Source organism: Haliaeetus albicilla, chromosome 12, assembly GCF_947461875.1.
Source record: "Haliaeetus albicilla chromosome 12, bHalAlb1.1, whole genome shotgun sequence".
NCBI lineage: Eukaryota > Metazoa > Chordata > Aves > Accipitriformes > Accipitridae > Haliaeetus > Haliaeetus albicilla.
Window position 1 is genome coordinate 29729927 of NC_091494.1, and position 23732 is coordinate 29753658.

Genomic DNA, 23732 nt, shown 5'->3' on the forward strand with positions numbered 1-23732 from the left:
TGACCTGATTTACAGGAAGAAAAGGAACTACCACAGAACTGTCACCAGCCTTCTCCAGTTTTAGCCCAAGGGGAGAAGATATTCTTCACGGTCCCCCTGTCTAGCTAAATGTCGTGGTTTAACCACAGCCAGCAACTAAACACCACGCAGCCGCTTACTCACTCCCCCCCGCCCCGCCCCAGTGGGATGGGGGAGAAAATCGGGAAAAGAAGTAAAACTCATGGGTTGAGATAAGAATGGTTTAATAGAACAGAAAAGAAGAAACTAATAATGATAATGATAACACTAATAAAATGGCAACAGTAATAATAAAAGGATTGGAATGTACAAATGATGCGCAGTCCAATTGCTCACCACCTGCTGACCGACACCCAGCCAGTCCCCGAGCGGTGATTCCCCGCCCCCGCTTCCCAGTTCCTATACTAGATGGGACGTCACATGGTATGGAATACCCTGTTGGCCAGTTTGGGTCAGGTGCCCTGGCTGTGTTCTGTGCCAACTTCTTGTGCCCCTCCAGCTTTCTCGCTGGCTGGGCATGAGAAGCTGAAAAATCCTTGACTTTAGACTAAACGCTACTTAGCAACAGCTGAAAACATCAGTGTTCTCAACATTCTTCGCATACTGAACTCAAAACATAGCACCGTACCAGCTACTAGGAAGACAGTTAACTCTATCCCAGCTGAAACTAGGACACTAAATTAATGAAGCAAACATGGTGGAGGCTAAAGAACACCTTCTGCCAGCTTCCCAAGAAAACATAAACTCTGTTGGTTATCAGCCCTCCACAAATCTTCCTTGGAGAGCGGCCAGCAAAAGGAGCAGCTCACACCTGACATGTTGCGCAACTGGAAACTGATGAGGTGCTGTATGGGTAAATATAATGTAAGATGTTGTTTGGGACAGAAGAGTAGGAAGGCTGAACTGGCAGGTGTCACTGTCAGGAATTATTGTCCTTAATTTCTCTTCATGTGATGTTAAATTTCTATTCATGCCCAGTGACTAAGTAAGAAAGAAGGGGTAAGTAGTCATGAACCAGATAACAAAAAGCTGTACCATGACATAGGTACACAGAAGTTATAAGCCAAAGCTGTGCCCAAAAGCTAATGCTGATATAGACCTAACCACTAAAAAGACAAACAAAGGAACACTGGTGCTCATAGTGCATATGCAAAGGCATATACGTTCTTTATTCTCTAGACGTTAACTTGGTTACAAAGACACATTGCAGAAGAAAGCGACTGAGAGGTTCACATTTTGTGCAGCCCTCAGGTCACTTTGCTGCCTCAAGACATCCTCACTCTTCCTCTTCTATCTTCTTGCCATGAAACTCCCGACTCTTCACTCGGAGCTTGTTGACCTGCGACTCTGCAATGTCAGCCCGTTCCTCAGCTTCTTCCAGCTCGTGCTGGATCTTGCGGAACTTGGAGAGGTTGACATTGGACAGCTCCTCCTGTGTGGGGAGAGCGAGTCGGTGGTGAGGAGCCCAGGGCAGGGGTGTCACTCCTCCTGCACCTTGGCCTTGCAGGGTTGTAGCTCTTCCACCCCACTCCCACCGCCGATTACACGTAAGCCTCACACAGACCTCCTCATCCTCCCTTATTCAGGACCCCACTGTGACAAGCTTCGCCAGTACTATGTCACTCCTGAGGAGCAACTTTGTCACTTGGATTTGTCATTTGTGTACTTATTCTCCCACTACTTGATGCCCAGCTATTGGTGCGGCTTATTAGGTTGAGAAAGACCCTGAAGCCTTCTGCTGTTGATTACTAGCAGAGATTCATGAACTTCAGTTAACTTCAGTCAGTGGATGTAGCCCCTGGGTTTGTTTAGTCTGACGTCCTGTATAAAACAGGCTGCAGAATTTCCCTCAGTTCATCACTGACTGCTGCAGGGTGCCCAGAACTCAGCAAGGCCTCATGACACGACAGTAAAATGGTGTGGCCAAGACTGTTGTATCTTGGGAGATTCTTTCATGCCCCTTTCCTGCTATTCGTACTCATCTCAGTGAGCGTGCTGCCACAATGGAAGGTGGCTCCTGCCCATTCTTCGAGTAATACTTACAGCCTCCTCAGCTTGTCTCTTGTAGGATTTCACCTTCATTTGCAGCTTGTCCACCAGATCCTGCAGCCTGAGAATATTCTTACGGTCTTCCTCAGACTAGAGCGGTTGGCAAGCAGGAAAGAGAATGAATTGTTGGTTCTGCATCATGTGAGGTTAACAGTTCCCTTTGGGGATGGTGTGCACAAAATCTGACTTGCTGTGAGAAAACTCTGTCAGCCCAAGGCGGCCTCCTGCCTTACCTGGTAGGTCAGCTCCTTCACCCTCCTCTCGTACTTGCGCACACCCTTCACGGCTTCAGCGCTGCGCTTCTGCTCAGCATCAACCTCCCCTTCCAGCTCCCGCACCTGCAATGAGCACCCCATCTTTGGAGCTTCCCTGCTGGCTACTTACGTGACGTGCTCACTCATGCACAAATAAAAGCCCTACGCACTCTGGCCTCCAGCTTCTGGATTTGCTTCTTGCCTCCCTTCAGGGCCAACTGCTCGGCTTCATCCAGACGGTGCTGCAGGTCCTTCACCGTCTGGTCCAGGTTCTTCTTCATCCTCTCCAGGTGGGCGCTGGTGTCCTGCTCCTTCTTCAGCTCTTCTGCCATCATGGCCGCCTGATGAGAGCAAAGGATCAAAGCCATTTTCAGGCTGGAGACATCCTGGGGACTATACATCCACCATCAGCAGTGAAAGGAGCCCCCGACTCACATCTGTGATGGCCTTCTTGGCCTTCTCTTCAGCATTGCGGGCTTCCTGGATCGTGTCCTCCATTTCACCCTGAATTTGGGCAATGTCGGTTTCCAGCTTCTTCTTGGTGTTGATCAAGCTGGTGTTCTGTGCAACAGGAAAGACATGATTTGAACTTTTAGACCTCATGCCTCCACATCAAGAGCTAAAAGTGTGAGTATTGTTTATGAAAGTCTTTAATGCAAGAGTCCTCTTTACAGCTGTAGCAGCAAACCAGACATGGGTGGCTGGCTAGATTGGCCATATTACAGCATAGCTCTTCAAGTGTTTACATAGTAATCACTTGCAAGATGCATAGCAATCGCATTCTGTGTTGTCCCTTGTTAATGGGATTAGTTTCAAGGAGCATGCCTGACCTGGGTGTGGAGGAGCTGCACACGTTCAGTGGCATCCAGAAGCTCCTGCTCAGCCACTTTCCTTGACCTCTCTGTCTGCTCCAGGGCTGCCCGTAGTTCCTCAACTTCAGCCTGCAACAGGTTTGCTCTGCGCTCCACCATGGCCACCTGCTCCTTCAGGTCCTCCTGTGTCCTGAGAGCATCGTCCAAGTGTATCTGGGTATCCTGTAAAAAAGGCAAGAGAATTTGCAAGGTGGCAGCGTGTGCTTGGGTGCCAAAAATGTCAGCGAAGGCTCTTCTCTTTCTGTAGCTTTGCTGAACAGACCTTGAGCACTGCCTGTGTGTTTCTCAGGTTCTTTTGTGCCTCTGCAGCCACGCGGTTGGCATGGCTCAGCTGGATCTCCATTTCATTCAGGTCTCCCTCCATCTTCTTCTTCAGACGCAGGGCTTCATTCCTGCTCCTGATCTCAGCATCCAGGCTGCTCTGTAAGGACTCCACGACTCGAAGGTGGTTTCTCTTCATCTGGTCGATCTCCTCATCTTTCTCTGCTATCTTCCTGTCAATCTCAGACTTCACCTGGTTGAGCTCAAGCTGGAGGCGCAGGATCTTCCCCTCTTCATGTTCCAGGGAAGCCTGGACAAGTCAGCAGGAACAGTGACTTAAACTACTGCTTCCTTCCTACGTAATCTCTTATACAGTACTTCACAAAATCTAGGCTTGCTTTCCTGACATTTCTGCAGATAAATACTCCCATACTTTCAGTCTGGACACCATTTATTAGCACTGTGTATACCTCAGCTTCCTCCAGGGAAGCTTGGAGTTCATATTTCTCCTGCTCAATCTCCTTCTTGACTTTCTCCAGCTCATGAATCGCCTTTCCTCCCTCGGCAATCTGCTCCGTGAGGTCGGAAATCTCCTCTGTGGGAGCAAAGACCAACAGCATGGTCAGGCACAGAGCAGAATGCAAAGGGCCCTGCCACACCAAGGTGACAGGCAGCTTTGCCAGCCTGCAGGCACAGACCCATACGGAAAGGTGGTAGTGCTGGATAGTGAGAAAGCCCAGCCAGGAGCAGAGGGCCAGGGACTTACGCTGCAAGTTCTTGTTCTCACGCTTCAGCGTTTCCAGGTGGTCCAAGGACTCCTCATAGGCATTCTTCATCTTAAACAGCTCTGTGCTGAGAGACCGAGACTCCTTCTGGGAGGCTTCCAGCTCAGCCTGCGTTTCCTCGTACTTCTGCTTCCATTCTGCCAGGATCTGAAGAGAAACAGGACCTCAGTGTGGATGTGGCAATCAGGAGGGGATGCTCTGCCCAGGAACCCCAGGCCTGGAGCCCAAAAGACCTTGTCAAAGTTCTTCTGCTTCTTATCCAGAGCTGCGCAGGCAGCATTTGATCGCTCCACATCAATCATCAGGTCCTCCACTTCATTCTGCAGCCTCTGCTTTGTCTTTTCCAGGGAGGCACATTTGGCATTTACAGCTTCGACATGTTCCTCTGCATCCTGCAGGCGCTGTGCCAGCTTCTTCCTGGGAGGAGATAAGCACAGCTCTGGGTTAGAGCTTAGAGGGGAGCCGAATTTGCAGTGTTCATGAGAGGGCAGCTGGCCACTTTGGGGGCTTTGAGCCTAGCGTTTTTCACAGTGTTTTTTCTGTTCCAAGATTGCATGCAGCCTAAAGCGTCTATCACTTCTGTGTCCTACCACCTACTGAGTATTTGGCCTGTCTTAGCCTCTCTAGCCCTAAAGGCTACGTTTGTCCTTCCAATCTGCACTTTTTCCACAGCATGCTTTCCTCTTCCTCCCCCTCTCCCCTCTACCACAAAGACAGTATATCCCTGCCTTCGTACTACCCTTGTCCTAACCCACTCTCAGAGACTCCAGTTCCCCTTGACAGTCTCAGTCTTCTCCAGCCACTCGACATCCCACATTCCTCACGTACTTGGCCTCCTCCAGCTCCTCCGTGCGCTGAATAGCGTCCGTCTCGTATTTGGTTCTCCACTGGGCCACTTCGCTGTTGGCCTTGGACAGGGCACGCTGCAGCTCCCCCTTGGCTTCCTGCTCCTCCTCATATTGTTCCCGGAGCAAGTCACAGTCGTGGCGAGCAGACTGCAAGGCGTGGGCCAGGGCGCTCTTGGCCTGTGGGGACATTGGAATTGGTAGCCTCAATACTTGTCTTGAGATGCCTCTTGACAGTAAAATTAGAATGAAACTCTAATTAGGCAAATGCAAAGCTGGGAGCTGATGAAGCCTTCATCAATGTATTCTGGAGGATCAGGATGTGTTAGTGACAGGTGCTCTGGGGACAGTAATCTGCTGTTCCTGTCAATGTTTTGACGTATGTGTCTGAATCCCGTCTCAGAGAGTATCGTCAGCATCTCCTGAAAGCCTTGTGGATGACTTCCTCTAGCATGACAATCATTACGCTTCCTTCCCTCTCTAGCTTATGAGTGGGGATATGTGCATTACTGGTGTTCCCTCCAGTACTACATGTGTTTGGGGAAAGATTGTTGAACCAATCTTGGATCAGACAGGGTTCTCCGGACGCTTTTAGGGATGATGTAGGTTGTGGACAGTAGGGTGCTTCCAGACCTTTATTTCTTCCTCTAGATGTCTCTTGAGTTCCTCAATCTGTTGGGTAAATCCTTGCTTGCCCCTAGACAGCTGAGAAATCAGAGCATCTTTTTCCTCCACCTGGCGTGAATATTCACCTGAGAAGGGTAAAGTAAAAAAAGGTAACTAGACTACTAACAATATGACAGTTTCTGCCTGTAAACCTGCGTAGTCAGGAGTGGCCTGGAGAGGTTATACCAGTTGTCACTTTGCACCCTCTGGTATGCTCATGGCACGCAGATCCTCCTATTACCCCTCAGGAAAGAGGATGTCTCACCTGATTCTGTCTGCAGACGAGCCCTTTGAGTATTGAGGTCATTGATCATGCGCTGATTCTGCTCCTCCTTAGTTTTAATCTCACTCAGCTGATCCTCCAGAGTGCGGCACATCTTCTCCAGATTTGCCTAGATAGCAAACACAAGGAAGGAAAGGAGATGAACACCTGCACTCTGCCTTATTCTCACAGCAGGGATTTTTTTTATGAGAATGTGGCTGGTAGGCATAGCCTATGTGCCATACCTGGGCCCTGTGAGCATGTCCTACTGCAACTCTATACCTTGGCTTTGGAGACAGACTCCATGTTACTGGCCAAGTCGTCAATCTCCATCTTCAGCTCGCTCTTCTCCTTCTCCAGCTTCTGCTTCACTCGCTGCAGGTTGTCGATCTGCTCCCCAAGCTCAGCTGTGCTGTCCGCGTGCTTCTTCCGCAGGGCGGCAGCTGTGGCTTCGTGCTGCAGCGTGGCCTCTTCGAGGTCACGGCGCATCTTCTGAAATTCTGCCTCACGCTTCTTGTTCATCTCAACCTGAGCTGCGGTAGCCCCTCCTGCTTCTTCCAGGCGCTCGCTGATCTCCTCTAGCTCCCTCGAGAGGTCAGCCCGATGCTTCTCTGCTTTTGCCCGAGAGGTTCGCTCTGCCTCAATTTCCTCCTCCAGTTCCTCAATACGAGCCTGGGGAACATTAGGGGACCCTTCACACCCATGCCCTCCTCCTACCTGACCTGAGACTGGGTGAGAGAGGGGAAGGAACAAAGACTTGCCTGCAGCTCCTTGATCTTCTTCTGTAATTGCATGCCCAGGGCTTGCTCATCCTCAATTTTGCTCTGGATCTGGCTGATTTCAAAGTCTTTCCTTTGGGCAAAGCAAACCATGTCAGAGCTCAAAGCAAAAAGACAGGTGCACCAGCCCAGCACTCAGGTGCCCCACAGCCCCACTTACTTCTTCAGCTTCTCATCCAGCTGCTGCTTATCATTTTCCAAATCCATTATGCTGTCATGGGCCAGCTTCAGGTCTCCTTCGAGTTTCCTCTTAGCTCTCTCAAGGTCCATGCGCAGTTTCTTCTCTTGCTCCAGGGACCCTTCCAGCTAAAACAAACAAGACCATCAGTGCTCTGCTGGCTATGCTTTCCTCTACGAGTTTTTCATTTAGCTGCACATGTGCTTACGTCATCCACTTGCTGCTCCAGCTTGGTTTTAGCTTTGGTCAGCGTATTGACTTTGTCCTCTTCTGCCTGCAGGTCATCCAGTGTCTGCTGATGGGCCTCTTGGAGGGCTTTCTTCTCTTTTGTCAGCTTGGCAATGGTCTCATCCAGGGCTGCCATCTCCTCTGTGAGGTTTTTCACCTGTTGATTGTAAGAAAGTGCCAAAAGTCTGTGTAGAAGACTTGACTGCTTAGTGCAGTGACCTTTTCACTTTGCAGTGCTTAGCCAGGAGCTTGTTTTTCATTTGGGCTGCCTCGCTGCCCCACTGTGATGCTCCTGGTATGTTCCAAACCTAGCTTTGTTCTGAGGATACCAGGCTGATGTGGGAGGCATCTGTCCCTTCAGCCTTTATGTGACCCCCTGTGTGTGTACCTTGTTTTCAGTGGCATGCTTTTCCTTCTCCACTTTGGCTAGCGTTAACTCGAGGTCATCAATATCTTTCTTCAGCTCAGAACATTCATCCTCCAGTTTTCTCTTCTTGGCTGTCAGCTCGGCATTAATTTCCTCCTCATCTTCAGCCCTTTCAGTCACCTCCTTAATTTTGGCTTCCAGCTGGATTTTGGTTTTGATGAGCTGGTCACATCTTTCCTCAGCATCAGCCAAGCTATCTGCCTCCTGGTGAGGAGACACAAATTTTTATGAGTTGTAATGTTTTGAAGTTTCTCCGCTCTGTCTGTTGTATCACTGAGTAGGTGTGTATTAAAATGGGCACTGAACCTGGCCTTCCACTCCAGCAACTGGAAGATCTTGCCCGGTGTCTACCGGGAAAGCTTGTCATCTGGAATCAACATTGATTCCAGATTTTTTGTGTCTCTAAAAATGCCTCACAGAGAGGGTAGCTTTTTATTTTTAATTCACTCATCATGAACCTCATAATATTTGGGGAGTAAAGGCTTTGTGAGAATAATTCAGTGAAGCAAGCGGTGTTTTGTTTGGTGTGAAGAAACCGCCTTTTCCTAACTGAGTTTGAATGGAAACTATCCATGTTTCTGAAAGTAATCAAGGCCGCCTAGTATTGCTGGACGTAGGAAAAGTGGGTCCTTCTCAGGTTTGCCTTTACTCTGTTAGACAGATACACTGCTTTGAAAGGTGAGTAGATGGAGATACTTCCCTTCCAGTTCAGAGCTCTCTGCTGTGGATTACATGTTGGCTAGTGTTACATGGCTCTTTCCTCAGACAGCAGGAATGCCGAGTCTCATGTGGGGCTGCCCTGAGCCTCACCATGCCCCTGCCAGTGCCTGTTTACTCAGAGTGCCTTAGAGTGTGTGATTTAGACTGTTTTCTACTGCACGGTAGTCAGCTTCCTGCAAGTCTCTGCTTAGGGTAAGAAGCGTTCTGACTGTGTAATATTCTTTTCCCAGGGACAAATGAATGGTGATACTCACTGCCTGGACTTGGAGCTGCAGGTCATTTTTCTCCTGCAGTAAGGTCACCATTTTCTCCTCCAGCTCCTTCCTCTTTGCCTCAGACTTTGCAAGCTCTTCCTTGGTTTTCTCAAACTCTTGTTTCATGTTGGCCATCTCCTTCTCAGATTCTGCACTCTTCAGCAAGGGCTTGATCTTGAAGAACAGCTTCATCCAGGGCCAGTGCTTGACATTCATGAATGCACGAACATTATACTGGATACAGAAGATGGAGTCCCTGAAATAAAATTCACATGGCTATTGCATAGCTTTATTGTGATGAATTTAAACTTCATCAGTCAAGTACCATGAGAAGAAACTAAAAATGAGAAATGCCTACCTCCTCTCCACCATTCTCCGATACTCCACTCTCATCAGGAAGCCCCTGCACCTGGCTTGTGTCATGGTCATAATCTCTGCTAGTTTCTCATCTCTCATCTCCTCCAGAAGACCTATCAGCCCAGCTTTGAAGAACACCTTGAGAAAGGAAATGTTGCATGATGTCATTGTCACATTGTACAGAATAGAGGCACAGAGTCTTTCATGATCCTGGTAGACTTTAATGGCCATGACCATCCTCACCTTGGGACACTTCCCAAACTCTCTCCCCAAGGGCCTACAGGCTTCCTATAAGCTCAGCCGTGAGCATTCAGTCCCCATTTCAGCTATGTGGTATGAGTTCTGGTTTTCAGTTCAGCCACAGCCTCAGCCATACCTATGCCTGGCCATGGACCCCAGTGATCTCTACTGTGACCTGCGGACTTACTTCCTGGCTTGAAGTTAGACCAATCTCATTGCTGTGGATCTGTCCAGGAATTCATGAATAGTGCCTGGGCCTTGGTAGCCTACCTTTATCTGACCATGACCAATCTCGAAAACCAAAGCTTTATGGCTTCACCTCAGACCTTCCTTATTGTCACAAATCTGCCTGATGATCTGGACCCTTGGTGGAACCTGGCTACCATACTAGGGTTTCCCCACTTGCCTTTCTTGAGTACTGTGGGGCTGGGCACATGCTGATTGAGGCCTCTACCCTGTCAGCTCTTTTATTGTGCTGTGCTCCCTGCCCCTGACAGAGCAGCCCGCCCTTACCACTCCCTGACAAAATTTTAAGACAGGTCCTGTTTCTACCTTGGTGTGACCAAATCTGTATTGGGTGTGGTCTACATCAATGGATCCAAGGAGCTTTTCTGAAGCCTTCTTGCTGTCCATGAACTGTCCCTCTGGGATAGCACTGGCATTAAGCACTCTGTATCTGCAAAAAAAAAAGAATATGAAGAACTACCCATCAACAAAACCACCACTGTGATTGAACCCCACAGCCTTCTCAGACTGTCTCATTCATCAGTCTAATGCCTGGAGACAGTTCATCCTTTCAGAACAGGATATGGAGAGCGCTTTTGGTATTAATTCTAAGTGCAAGAGAATCCTGATCTCAGCAATGTCATATCATCATAAACTAGTGGTGAAACATTTCTATATTGCTGCTCAGTACCAATTTGAAGTATAATGTTTCAAGTATGTTACAATACTCAGATGCTTCAGCTTGGTCTGAATGGGGAGAAAGATGGAGCACTCTTACCTTTGTTTGAAGTCAGCATACAGGACTCTGCTGGGGAATCCTTTCCTGCAAATTCTGATCCCTTCCAGCACACCATTGCATCGCAGCTGATGCAGCACCAGCTCATGCTCCATGGCACCTAACAGATACCACCATTAGTGACTACCCTATTGTCTGATACTCAGGAGAAGAGCTTTTGTGGCTTTTTATCCTATTGGATCTCCTTACCAGGTGTTTTAGTTTCATTTGGGATGATGCATCGTACAAAATGGGGGTGAGTACTTCTCAGGTTAGCCATCAGCTTGTTTAAATTCTCCTGTGAGATCATGAAATGAAGTTTGTATTATTAAGCGTAAAGCGTTGGAAGCTTAATAGTGGATGTATCAAACAGTGTTTCAAGATGCAGACCTGTCTTCTCTAAAACATCTTGCACAACTCCCAAAGGCAAACTTGGAAACTGAAAGCTCCCAGATTTTTGGTTTTGAAATTCTTTTGCAGAATAATGGTTAGCATTACTTTTCCTTGATCTCCTCATACAAATATAGAGCTGCCATCTCACAACTTTCCTTCCAGCTGGTATTTCTTGTAGTATTTAGTTGGGCATTTTAAGTGGATGAGATGTACTCTTGGTTAAGTGTGACTAGTGTCTGATTTGGCAGCTAAATCAGTTCTTTTTAAATGGATGGAATATTTGTACAGCCCATATAAATTGAATTTTTTAGTAGTAATTCAATCTCCCTGAATATCTCCATCTCAGCCAAATGGAAACCTTGAAAACATAACTGAAAACTGAGCTCAAAATTCATTAATTTTATGTAATTTAACATTCACTGTCTTTCCCCATTGAAACTAAAACATTGCCCTACAATCTTACAATCTCAAGGGGTTTTTTTGCTTTTGGTGTTTGATCACTTATTTTCAAATTCTACAATGTGACAATACAGAAAATCTTCATAGATACATAAAAACAGGTATGGGAAATATCTCTGAAGTCTCCAGAGAAGATTTTAAGGAAGTTCAGCCGATTTGTTATTCAGTGCTAGTCTAAGTAGGTGAAGTTCCCCTTTGGAGATTTTTATAACCTATTCAGAGATGGTAATAGCAAAATGAAGGCAAGTGGAAGAAATCAGCCAAAATATAAGGATGCAGTACCAATAGTTAGTTGGAAAAAAGTCTAAGACAATTGCCTAGGGAGTTCCAGGAGGCTGACAATATCATTCTGCCTCCTGAAATAAAAGGAAGACCATGCATGCATTGAGGTAGAGTTTTTATGGTGTTCTAATGGAGTAATTCTGTAATTTCCAAGGATGGCAAGGGAAGGATTTTCAAGGATGACAAAAGCTATGACCCAAACTGAAACACACCTTTCAGATTCTGAATAAAATTGCTTTCCGTCTTCAAAGAGATAATGAATTCTGTACTTACCCGGAAAAGAGCTGAGACAGTCTGGAAAGAAGAACCCTTCTTCTTCCCTCCCTTTTTGCCACCAGCCTCTGCAAATGGAAGAAAAAAAGTATTAAAATATGGATATTGCATATTGGAGACTACAGAACACAAATCAACTTTAAATGTTTAGTGTTTACTGCTTTAATTCTGTGTCAACATTGTCCCACACTCAAAATACAGTTTTCACCTGCATCTGCTCCACCATAGCTGGCAAAGAGTAAGGCCAGTGTCTTCACAGATGATTTCTGGTACAACCCAATGACAGTTTCATTCAGGGGGTCTTTGTTCTTCTCCAGCCAGCCAGTGATGTTGTAGTCTACTGTGCCAGCATAGTGCACCAGGGAGAAGTGGGCCTCAGCCTTGCCTTTGGCAGGCTTGGGCTTCTGGAAGTTGCTGGACTTGCCCAGGTGCTGGTCATAGAGCTTGTTCTTGAAAGAGGTGTCAGTTGCCTTGGGGAACATGCACTCCTCTTCCAGGATGGAGAAGATGCCCATGGGCTGGAAGGTACCACAAGAAGTGACAGCGAAAAATGATAATGATGTGAAGCGTGTGTTACCAAGATCAAAGGTATCAGTGTGTTACTGGTAGCATCTCAGCCTGGATAAGGGCCTAAGTTTGTCACAAGTTGCCCTCAGCCAGGGAGCTTAGTTCTGCCTTCCCTTGCCTTCCCGCAGCCTAGAACTGGTAAGAATGTCTGTCTGGTTCAGGTTAGAGTTGGGAGTAGAATTGGAGGGAGAAGTGGTAAAGAGGAAAATAATTGGGAAGATAGCTACAGGAGACCCAGCTGTTATGGGAAGTCAGGCGAGGTGACATTTATTTCCCAAAGTTGTGTGGGGAGTTCTGATTTGAGTCTTCAGAGGAAAAAGGAACGGAGAGTGACTCCAGTTTGTTTTAAAGAAGTCTGTTGGTGGGAGTCCAGGCTCTCTTTTCCATGCTTGAAGACCAGGTAATGCAGGATTCATGACAGAGATTTGAGTTTCCTAATTTCTCTTCCCCAGACTAAAATAAATTCCAGTGCAAAATATTTTGTTTCACTGACACTGAATGTCTGGCTGTGAGTTCTTTCTGAGCTGAATCTGGCTCAGTAACATCACAGAATTCCAAGATACATTGTACACTTGTATGGAAAAGGTACCTTCTCAATGAGCTCAATGCAGGCAGCCAAGTCCATCCCAAAGTCAATGAACGTCCATTCAATTCCTTCTTTCTTGTACTCTTCCTGCTCCAGCACGAACATGTGGTGGTTGAAGAACTGTTGCAGTTTCTCATTGGTGAAGTTGATGCACAGCTGCTCAAAGCTGTTGAACTGCCCAAAGGAAGGAGAGGTGCACAGGTTCTCAAAGTGTGGCAAACACCCCAGGGTTTTGCTAGCATTCTCCTAACAGAGCATTCCGCTGTTTGATGTTCCCCAGCTGAAACACCACTCCTAAGTGTACTGTAACAGTGTGTGTTTCCTTAGCAGGACTTCTATTGTAAAATTCACTGTCCTCGAAGGATTTCATTATTATTACTTTTGAAATCAAGATAAAAGTAACAATTCTCTTTTACTGTGCTACTCAAATCAAATCCTTCAGTAACCTTAGCTGCAGCATTGTGTAGGTGTCTCAGCCCTCTGACCTCCCAGAGAGTGGAAACCTCCTCAGTGTCCCACCCAAGAATTTCTCTGCCCTCAGATCAACAATCCAGGGTTTTCTCTGCCCTGACACATAAGTCCTAGCATCATCACTGCATGCATAACACAGGAAACATGCTGTGAACTTTCCCATAGCACTACCCTTTCCTTGGCTCTTCCAAGAGCGTCCATACCTTTGGCCCACATCTGTGTTAGCCATAGTCCCAGAGCTGTCTCTTTGTTTGCAAAGCCTAAGACCTTTGCAAGTTCAAGGGCCTCTGAGACCCTTTGTCAGAAAGCAGAGCTTTCTTCTACCTGTTGACGTTAGAATCAAAGTGTTTGTCAGTAAAGCCATTTGAGGGTGCTACTGTGGCAGAGAAGAGGGAGGGGTTTCTAGGAAACTGCGGATGAGGAGGATAAACTGAATCTTCTTAAAAAGAAGCATGTTTCTGAGTCCTGATGACCCCTCCTTGCCCCTCCCTTGACTATGGTGCCAAATCCTTGTTCCTTACGTCAAAGATCTCAAAGCCAGCAATGTCCAGGACACCAATGAAGTACTGTCTGGGTTGCTTGGTATCCAGCTGTTGGTTGATGCGAATAACCATCCACAAGAACATCTTCTCATAGACAGCTTTTGCCAAGGCACCAACTGCGTTGTTCACCTCAAGTAGAGAAGAAAGGACTGGAGTTACCTCCTAGGGTCAAAGAAGAATGCTCAAGTACTCTTTCAAGCCATGTATTTTCAACCTCCAGATTTTACCTGTTCCACAGTTTGACCTTTGGTCACAAATTCATTCCCAACCTTGACTCGGGGATAACACAGGGCTTTGAGCAGGTCAGCTGAGTTAAGGCCCATCAGGTAGGCAGCCTTGTCAGCCACTAAAGAGGGAGAGAGAGGGAGAGAGAGAGGCATTTATCTTTGGACAACGGCTAGAATTTGGTCAGTGTGAACAACTCTGCTCTTCATGTTCTAGAAACAGGAAAGCATTGGTCTGGTCTCATACAGAAGGTCTGGGAAGGAATGTAAATTCTGGAAGCTAATGATGGCCTTCTTTGAAAGCAAGAACAGGTATGGCTTGGATAGGAATAGCATGAATCTGGAATTTCCTAGAAGAACTCCAAAAGCCTCTGGGAATACATGGGGCATGCATGCAGCACATTTCCTTTTCTGTGGAAAGTGGCTTTCTGCATAACAAAGAATAGAGGATTTATTTCACAAAAAATATGATTGCATGTCATGGCGACTTAGTGGTTGAAGGTTTTACAGAGAGAGTGGTATCCTGCATTGAAGTTGAAGTTCCCCCTTTCCGGCTGTGTGTGCCTGGGCAGTATCCATTGGATAAAATAATGGTATTTCCCATGATCAAGGAAGCACCTCTGCAGTTACATAGACAATGAACAAAGATGCATTTCCTCAGTGCTTTATGTGGTGACTCAGGGCAGCAAATGCCTGTCTTTGGAGGCTAACATATCATCTCTGCAAACAGAGAAGTTCTTTGAACAAGACAGTTGCTGAATTTGCTGATACCTTCTGTGCCATCCGGCTCTGCCTGCTCCTCTCTTTGTTTCTGCTTGAATTTCAGGTTCCCGTAGTGCATGACAGCCCCTGTCAGCTTGTAGATGGCAGTCTTTTCATCGGCAGTGAAGCCCAGGATGTCAATGGCACTCTGCAGTTGAAACAATGAATTAAAATACATGTCCTTAGTAGGTCACCTATGTCACCTTCAAGACATGTACAGTAGGTACCTTTTTCCTGTGTTACTTACATCTGTAGCCATGAGCTCCTCCTGGTCATCGATACTGGGAACACTGACCTCACCTTGACTCACATAGTGGAAATCATAAGGGTTGGTGGTAATGAGGAGCATGTCTGAAAGCAGGAAAAGGCAAGGCACAGGCTTAGTTTTGCCAACCAGGTAATAGAGGGAACTGTTGCTCAGTGGTCATCCTCAAAAAGACATAATGATCCCTCCTACCAATTAGCTCTGGCTTCTTGTTGGACATGATTTGATAAAATATGTGGTAGCTTCTTTCTGCCTTGAGCTGGAAAGTGACTCTGGACTTCTCCAGCAGATCTGGAAAGGAAGGTAGAAAGAGTTAGGCACAGGAAGGCACACAGAGGTGGGTCTTTAGGAAGGAATGGGATCAGGCCAGGAGAGTCTCTTACAAGTTTCAATGTCAGCAGAAGCCAGTTTGCCTGTAGCTCCAAAGTGGATTCTGATGAATTTGCCCTGTTAAGGAGAAGCAGCAGCATTTCAGCCTGGATGGGTTCTTTTGACATCTCCTTTATGTGGAATACTGCCAGGGCCATCACTTATCTTGTAATGAGAGGGAGAGATTTTGTCCAAAGCCACAACTTACAAAGCGTGAGGAGTTGTCATTCCTCACGGTCTTGGCATTTCCAAAGGCCTCCAGCAGTGGGTTGGCGCTGATGATTTGATCCTCAAGCGTTCCCTGCAGGATGATAATTATTGCTGGTTATCCTTTCCAAAAATCATGTCAGGAACAGAGGAAAACATTGATTCAGGCTAGTATCTATTAATTAATTATTTCATTCTCAAGTGTTCCCTACAGGATGGTAATTATTCAGTTACAGTGTTTAGCTGACATGGCAATTACCTGCCAAGTGTTCAGTCTGTTCTTCTTGACTCACCTGCATTTTGCCTGACTGCTGCTGCTCCTCCTTCTTCTTCTCCCCACTCGCTGCAATTGTTGCAAAGTACTGGATGACACGCTTTGTGTTCACAGTCTTCCCTGCACCAGATTCTCCACTGTCAAACCAAAGACAGAAGCAGAGAGCGTGTGGTCAGGCAGGAGGTCCCCTGGCATGGGGCAGCCCAGCGGGGACCCGAGCAGGGAGTGTACGTACGTGATCAGGATCGACTGGTTCTCGCGATCTGTGAAGGAGGCAGAAACAAAGAGATGATTAGTATGTGTCATGGATATCCTGGATAAAAATATTCCTGGGACTTTTAGAAGATGCACTATCTGTAGGCAGCTCCTTCCTTTCATAAAGCTGTGTGCCTTCACCCCAATTCCTTTTGAACGTTTTAAAGTTGGGAAACCGACATGTCAACACTGGTGTGGATGTCAGGTGTAGTATACGTGCTTCTTTTTCTGCCTATTCTCTTCATGTCAAGCTGCTCATCTTCTTTATGAAAAGGATTCCAACTAAGCAGTATTTTTGTAGAGTTACTGATTAATTGAACTATCTGTAAGCTAAAGTGAACGGAGCAGGTGCTTCTCATAAACTTTATAACATAGGAACAACCACTCCTGACCAGTCCATGGGCCCTCCTAGATGTTTTTTTCTGTCAGTGGCCAATTGATTGTTGCCTAAAGAAAAATCACAAAAACATCATAAGCATGTAGTAGCCTTTTACCAGCATACTTTCCAATACTCTAGAATATTGAAAATTTGGTACTTCCAGAGCTAGATGAGATGGTTTTGTGTGTAATGGCCTGGGCTGAGTTTGCTTTCCAGAATTTTTTCTGGTTCTTTTTCAATCCATGCTCGGTTCTTTCTGTGTTGCTTCAACTTCTATCACCCAGTCTGCTCTTTTTTTGAACCAGTTATGGTGTGAAGGAAAAAAAAAATGCAGCTAGTGTTGAGCTTGTTTTTTTGTCTGCTCTTTCCTTGTCCATTCATCTTCTCCATGCCATGGATAATTTTATTACGTAGCACAAATCATTTGTCTAGAGTTACCTGAGCAGATGTCCTGCCATATCTTTCAGAAACCTTTTCATCTTTGTCTTGACCTGTTCCATTTCTACTGTATTCTGTTTTGAAAAAGGCAGTGCAGAAATGCATCCAGTACACAAGGTGCAGGCATTCCTTGGGTAACCACCATGATATAATGATATTTTCTCTTTCGGTCTCTATTTCTTGGTCAGTGATCTCAACTTGTTATTTTGTAGATTTCTGATCGCTGAGCCAAAATTTTTGAAGCTGTACTAAAGGATATCTATAACAGAAGCAGTAGTTGTCAGCAATGAGCCCATCTTTTGGGTTTTTTTCCTATGTCCATTGTTTTACATTCTTGCTGACCAAACTTTGTTGCCACATCACTGAATAATAATTTGATCATTTAATGTCATAAAGTCCCTCTGAAATTCTTCACTGTTAGACTTCATCTTTACTGGCCTAAAGGACTTAGTCAAATCAGAAAGATTGTCAACATTTCCAGATCATTTAAAAAAATGTTGAACAGCAGAAGTCCCAGAACAGATCCCAGTGAGACTTCATTGATAAAATCTTGGCACTATGAAAACTGAAAAAAAAAATTTTTACCATGTCTTCCTTTTTCTTACCCAGTTCTTTTTGAACCTTCTCAGTTCTATAGCTGGTAGTGAATGTAAGCGTAAAAATTATGTCAAGAATAGCTGCTTTATCAACTCTATTGAAGATCTTTGTTGAATTCATATGGGTTACCTTGACCAGCTCTCCTTTGTTAAAAAAAAAAACAGTAGTTTTGTAAGGCAAGACTTCCCTTTAAAATAAATGCATCTTTTTTTCTTGGTAAGTCACATATATTCGCATGCCCAGCAGCTGCCTTGTTTAGAAATTGCTGGCAGTTTGCCTTTTACAAAAATCAAGCTTACTGTTATGCTGTTCCTTAAAACTCCCTCACAACCCTTTTAAAAAGTTAGAGTAACACTTGCCGTTTTCCAGGCAATTGTCAGTGAGAATTTTTGACCTGTAGAGTTCCACTGGCATGCCTGGTTGAATTCTGTCCTGGCAATTTGCTAGTGTTTATTTTATTGTTGGTTTTCTTTAAGGACACTTCATTCAGAAGAAGTTCCTCTGATGAATCCCACTGTAAGGAGGAGTTCCAGAAATGAGTACTTCCCACACTGCTTTAAGGTAAACAAATGAAAATCTCATTTACTTGTTCTGATATGACCTTATATTTTCCAAGTTGTCTTTTTAAATTTTGACTGTGTCAGTACAGACTCCACAGACTCATCTTAAGCCCTTCTGCTCCTTATGTGTAAGAAATAAGCATAAGTTTTTATGCATGCTGCAAGTTGTTCTCAAACCTGTAATTTTGCATGCCTTCTTGTGTTTTCACAGTTAACTAGCCAGAGTTATGTTTTGGAGAAAGTCTATGTGTGTTTAATAACCCACCTTAACAGGCTGTGTAGCTGGACTGGCTTGCAGAGAAAGTGCTTTTTGCCAGATGATTTACATTTGTTCTAGGCCTCTAGGATGGTATTTTCCAATAATCTGCATGCTATCTGAAGAGACTAAGCCATTAGGTAACTAACTCCTAGCGGAAAAGTCTGGGTTTGCCTTCACCAAGTTCCTGCACATCTCTTGAAGGTGTCAGCAAGGGTAAATGTATGATGACTTAGGTAAATACTGCCAGGATAAGACACAGTAAACAAACATCAATCTGTTATTGTTCCATTTTCATAGTATTCTCTTCCAATCAACTTTCTTACCGCTCTGAATACTACAGAAATAAGAGAGGGGGGAACAAGATTTACTTTAAGAAATTAAACTATGCCTCTCTTTGTTTAATATTTTTCTGACTAATCTGCTCTTTCTTGAAAGTCTGGAGATTTAGACAATGCTAGAAAAGTTTTCACTATCCTTCTTCCTTATTGGTTCCATTTATATTAATGAATGGAAAAGAAGAAATTGTTTCTGAGATGGGGGGAGGAAGTATCAATTTTCCCAGCAGGTTTCACTGTAGTGTCTAAGACTGCTTCCTGAGTCTTTGTAAAACCACCATAGGAAGCATTGGCTTTGATGTTGAATCTCCTTTCCCTTTACACCCAATCTTGTTTACAGAACTCCACCCTAGTGACTTTCAGTCCTGCAAAGCAAATCATTCAAAGAACAATCCTCTCAGCTAACAAAGCACCAGAACTTCAAAAGTTTATCCAAATTTCTTTGAAGGAAAATCTGACAATGTATTCAGCATTAAACCGTATCCTCCCAAAGATCTTGGACAGTAAATTCTAATGTTGACTGTTAGAAACATGATCTCAGTGATGGTATCCAGTGAAGAAAATAATTCCGGTGATGAGAGGACTTCCGTCCTCCCAACACCATTAAACTGAACTATTTTGCAGTGAAAAGACTTCTTTTCTCCTCTGTGAGTGTTCACAGCCAAATAATTTTAAAGAAAACCAAGCAACTCACCAGTCAGCATGAACTGATAGGCATTGTCAGAGATGGAGAAGATGTGTGGAGGGGCCTCCTGGCGCTTCTTGCCTCGGTAGGCCAACACCACCTCCGGGTTGTACACCGGCAGCCACTTGTAGGGGTTGACAGTGACGCAGAAGAGACCCGAGTAGGTCTGTGAGGAAGGGGGACAGCACGTTGGCTTCCACTTAGCCTGGCAGAGCAGTTCCTCCTAGCTACCCAGAGGAAGACTGCTGCTGCTACTTACGTAGATCATCCAGGCTGCATAACGCTCTTTGAGGTTGTACAGCACAGCGGGTTCATGGAGGTGGGTCATCATGGCCATGTCCTCGATTTTATCGTACTTGGGAGGGTTCATGGAGAAGATTTGATCTTCCTTCACAGTTAGGGTCTGTCAGGTGAAGAAAGAGATGCACGTACATCAGCTAAGAGCTGAGACTGGGAATTACATACAGTTTTTAAGCCTTGTTTTTTACTCACCTCTCCTGCTTCAGACTTGACCGTGACCTTCCCTGATTCCCTGCTCTGGATTGTCCCTTTCACAAAGGATTCCTTAGGATGCACCACAAAGACGGATGACTTGGCATCAAAAGGCTTGTTCTGGGCCTCAATTCTCTCCTTTTCCGATTTTCGGAGATAAGGAGCTGCCTCCCCAAAGACAGCCATCTCAGAATCCGGAGAGGCCATGTCTGCGCTTATACAGGAGGCACAGTCAGCAGAGTACTCTGTAGGAAAGAAGATATGTTGAATCAGTGAGTGAACAGCTTTATGTGAAAGAGAGGAAATCTCCCACACTTGATCTCTTCAAATATTTACGTAGATAAAAACAAGTCAAAAGTTGTTTTTAAACTTCCCAGTCTTGGCTGAAAATACTTGTATGTTTTTCTGAAATTAATCCTTAGACATCTAGCTATGTAACTAAGTATAGAACAGTTCTTCAGTTTTTCAGTATTGTAGTACAGTTTAGCAGTATTGCTTAAACTTTGTGAACTCTAGTGATTTTGGACATTGCCATAGCAGAGACTTCATATTAAATAAGTCTCTGATTATTTTTTTTTTTAATACTACCCAAAAGTCTCTGAGAGGCTTCCTTGTCTGATAGCTAATAGTGGCTTTTCACTGGAAAATTTACTTGCTATGGACAATTCATCTTGCATTGTGACAGATATAAATGTCACTATTGCCTAGTCTGCTTTCTAGAAATCTTAAACTGTTGGATTTCTTCCTGTTCCTTGAAAGTTGGTAAATTTTGTTATTAATTCTGGTGGCAGAGGCTGGAAGTCAGGCACTGCTGTTTGGAAACATAGCAACTCATTTTGTGTTGCACAGATATCCAGAGACAATATGCAAGCTGAAGGAAAAAATGCTGCCTTCAAACCTAGAATAAAATCACTGGTGATAGAGACAGTCCCTGATCAAAATGGATATCCAAGGCTTATAGGAAGTTAAATGGAATAAAAAGGTATATGCTTTGCCCAGAAATTCACAGGAGCCATACACTTACCTTGAAATTTTCTGTCAATACTGGGCGCAGCACTCCAAGCAGACTTTTATAGAGTCTGGTATGCAGATGCTCTGGATGTTTCCTTTTCCTTCAGTCAAAATATATTTTGGCAAACCATCTTTGGCAAAACATTGTCTGGCAAACTTAACTAATGGCATAATTGTCATTTGATTTGACTAGATATAATTAGAAATGTTTTACATCTTACCATTCCTGTGGATACATTTCCTATAAATAGTCTGACAGGGCTATTAATAAAGGAATCTTGACTAGTCAAGGCACTTAAAGAACTTGGATGTAGAATTTACAGGTTCCTCTACTGTGTCTACTGATAACTTGATCTTTGACCCAGATGAGATTCTTCGGCATTTCTGTACTGCAACTATTCCAGACGTAAAATGGGAATAATACGATATATCTTGTGCACATGGTCCTGTGAATTTAGGGATTGCCTTTACAGCATTAGAAAATAAAATTTTACAAAAGACAAATCATGACTAAATGTCATTCAGTAATTCATTATATGTTATATTGGAAAGGGGAAAACCAGACACATATTGTGGGCCATGACTTTGACTGCAACAGCACTAGATACAAAGAGACAACAAGTCAGAATACAAGTTCACGTTTGGACACGCAATTTGTGCTGAGTGTAGAAGGTGACTCCTTAGCTGTAAAAAGAAACAAATACCTATGCAAGCAAATCTGCACTTGGTATTTTGCAGAAATTGAAAAATTCAAAATGTGCATACTAGAGGACTATTCACTGTTGCTATAGTCAGTCATAACTGATATTACAGAATGGTCTTACCTAGACTTAAACAAACAAAATAATCATGGTACCTCATATCTGAAAACAAGAAAATTATACTGCTTTTTTCCAAAATATTTCTGGTTTTCAAAGATTCAGTGATTTTGTTACAGACCTTATATAGAAGAAACGTGTGATGTTTAATTACTAGCACTTTTATAAATAGGGAAGTTATTCATAGTCAAAGTTATTTCTGTTTCACAACCTTTATTAAAGATACTCTAAAGGTTAAGACAGACAAACATGCAAAAGTAACCTAGAACAGGAAATGCCTTCAACCCCAAATATATACATAATAAATATACAGTGATATTTCCCATTTCCCCTCACACGAACAAGAAGTGTTAACATGCCTTAAAGACCTTAAGCCTGTATCAACAATATGCATGTGTACCCACTGTCAACATATATCAAGCAATATCCTCAACCAAGTCAGGAAGCAGGGGAGGTCCCTGTAGCCCTTCACTACCTACGACTCCAAAAAATCCCGACCCCTCCACCCAAACTCAGCTATACACACAATCACACACACAGCATACAGTCTGAGATCCTCTGCACTTGGCTACTACACTCAGCCCAGCACTCCCAACCCATCCCAAATATCTCGCACACTTACACATTCATACAGTTCCAGCCACAAAAGCTATCAACACAGTGCTGCCTGTATCAGAGCACTAGAGGTGGTAGGCAGTCCTTTACAATGCTGATACTCTGAGAAAGGGGGAATTTGCCGGTAGTCCTGGAGAGTGACTGGTCTAGTTCTAGGAAAAGGGCACTGTCACTTGAGCTGCTTTAAACACCGTCAGTTCTAAACACACCCTTCTCCTGGTTGTTGGCATTTTGGTTATTAAAAGAGCTCAGTGCATAAAGCTCAGTGAATAACACAGGGGCAAGGTCAGAAAAATGATGCCTGTGATCCAAAGCAATATCCAGCATCAAGCACTGGCCTGTGCATGAAGAGCATTTTCCAAGGAGGGCTCTGGCACCGCAGCACCCACTGTTTTGGTGTTCAAACCCAGAGCTCACCCCTGGGCTCCCTGCGCAGGGCATGGGGAGGCTGATGGAAACACCCTGTGCCCCGCCCAGGAGGAGCCCAGAGACAACCAGTGGGAAACGGTGAGCGCAGGTGTGCACCTGAAGTCTTGCCTCTCTGGGCAATCTGTGACTCCCATGGACATGCAGAAGGTAGAGGATAGACTCACAGAATGGTTTGGGTTGGAAGGCACCTTAAAAAGATCATCTAGTGCAACACCCCCTGCTGTGGGCGGGGATATCTTTGACTGGATCAGGTTGCTCAAAGCCCCATCCGACCTGAGCTTGAACACTTCCAATGATGGGGCATTCCCAAATTCGGGGCCAATCTGTTCCTGCATCTCACCAGCCTCATCTTAAAAAATGTCTCCCTTAAATCCAACCAGAATCTACCTTCTTCAGTTTAAAAACTTTGCCCCTTGTCCTGTTGCTACAGGCCTTGCTAAAAAGTCCTTCTCCATCTTTCTTATAAGCCTCCTTTAAATATTGAAAGGATGCGATACGGTCTCCTCAGAGCCTTCTCATCTCCAGGCTGAGCAGGCCCAACTCTCTCAGCCTTTCCTCATAGGAGAGGTGCTCCAGTCCTTGGACCACTTTCGTGGCCCTCCTCCGCACCTGCTCAAGCAGGTCCATGTCTTCCTCACACGGGGGGCCCCAGAGCTGGATACAGTACTCCAGGTGGGGTCTCATGAGAGCAGAGTAAAAGGGGAGAATCACCTCTCTCTGCAGGGTTGCTCTCAATCCAGTCATCCCCCCATACATACTGATAGTGGGGACTGCCCTGACCCAGGTGCCAGGACCTTGCGCTTGGCCTTGTTGAAGTTCATCAGGTTCACATGGGCCCACTCTTCAAGCCTATCAAGGTCCTTCTGGATGGCAGCCCTTCCCACTGGTGTATCAGCTGCACCACTCAGCTTGGTGTCATCTGCAACCTTGTTGAGGGCGCACTCCATCCTACTGTATACGTCATTAATGAAGATATTAGATAGTATTGAT

At 45.0% G+C, this 23732-nt stretch overlaps 1 protein-coding gene and 1 long non-coding RNA gene across 3 annotated transcripts in view; one reads left to right on the forward strand and one right to left on the reverse strand.

Annotated features, from left to right (window-relative positions):
- The window catches only part of LOC138688126 (uncharacterized), a 92308-nt gene that overhangs the window by 9025 nt on the left and 59551 nt on the right, over positions 1 to 23732 (forward strand). For both annotated transcript variants that reach the window (XR_011327178.1, XR_011327177.1), the window contains exon 2: positions 18015 to 18099. This is a non-coding gene — a long non-coding RNA (uncharacterized lncRNA). The remainder of the gene's footprint in view (positions 1 to 18014; positions 18100 to 23732) is intronic.
- On the reverse strand, positions 1149 to 20114 carry LOC104318957 (myosin heavy chain, skeletal muscle, adult). Its single transcript, XM_069798833.1, has 38 exons — positions 19870 to 20114; positions 19637 to 19780; positions 19387 to 19543; positions 16105 to 16132; positions 15889 to 16006; positions 15597 to 15689; positions 15403 to 15466; positions 15212 to 15310; positions 15002 to 15105; positions 14764 to 14902; positions 13996 to 14114; positions 13748 to 13897; positions 12759 to 12929; positions 11811 to 12120; positions 11603 to 11670; positions 10406 to 10493; positions 10199 to 10316; positions 9748 to 9871; positions 8957 to 9093; positions 8599 to 8854; positions 7586 to 7828; positions 7178 to 7354; positions 6952 to 7097; positions 6774 to 6864; positions 6295 to 6684; positions 6016 to 6142; positions 5718 to 5836; positions 5068 to 5264; positions 4473 to 4656; positions 4221 to 4386; positions 3925 to 4049; positions 3456 to 3764; positions 3152 to 3355; positions 2757 to 2882; positions 2492 to 2662; positions 2301 to 2405; positions 2062 to 2157; positions 1149 to 1450 (listed from the first exon to the last, which is right to left on the reverse strand). Exons 1-38 carry the CDS (start codon positions 20074 to 20076, stop codon positions 1295 to 1297), a joined length of 5826 nt encoding a protein of 1941 aa, XP_069654934.1. The 5' UTR covers positions 20077 to 20114; the 3' UTR covers positions 1149 to 1294.

What these genes read in the sequence shown, in the direction of transcription:
- LOC104318957 (XM_069798833.1), bottom strand. Translation starts at nt 20,076, where the DNA reads ATGGCCTCTCCGGATTCTGAGATGGCTGTCTTTGGGGAGGCAGCTCCT. An exon ending in ATGCAGCCTGGATGATCTAC is followed by an intron (nt 19,544 to 19,636) that starts GTAAGTAGCAGC and finishes CCTTCCTCACAG; the next exon opens with ACCTACTCGGGTCTCTTCTG. An exon ending in AGAAGATCAAGGAGCTGCAG is followed by an intron (nt 6,685 to 6,773) that starts GCAAGTCTTTGT and finishes AATGTTCCCCAG; the next exon opens with GCTCGTATTGAGGAACTGGA.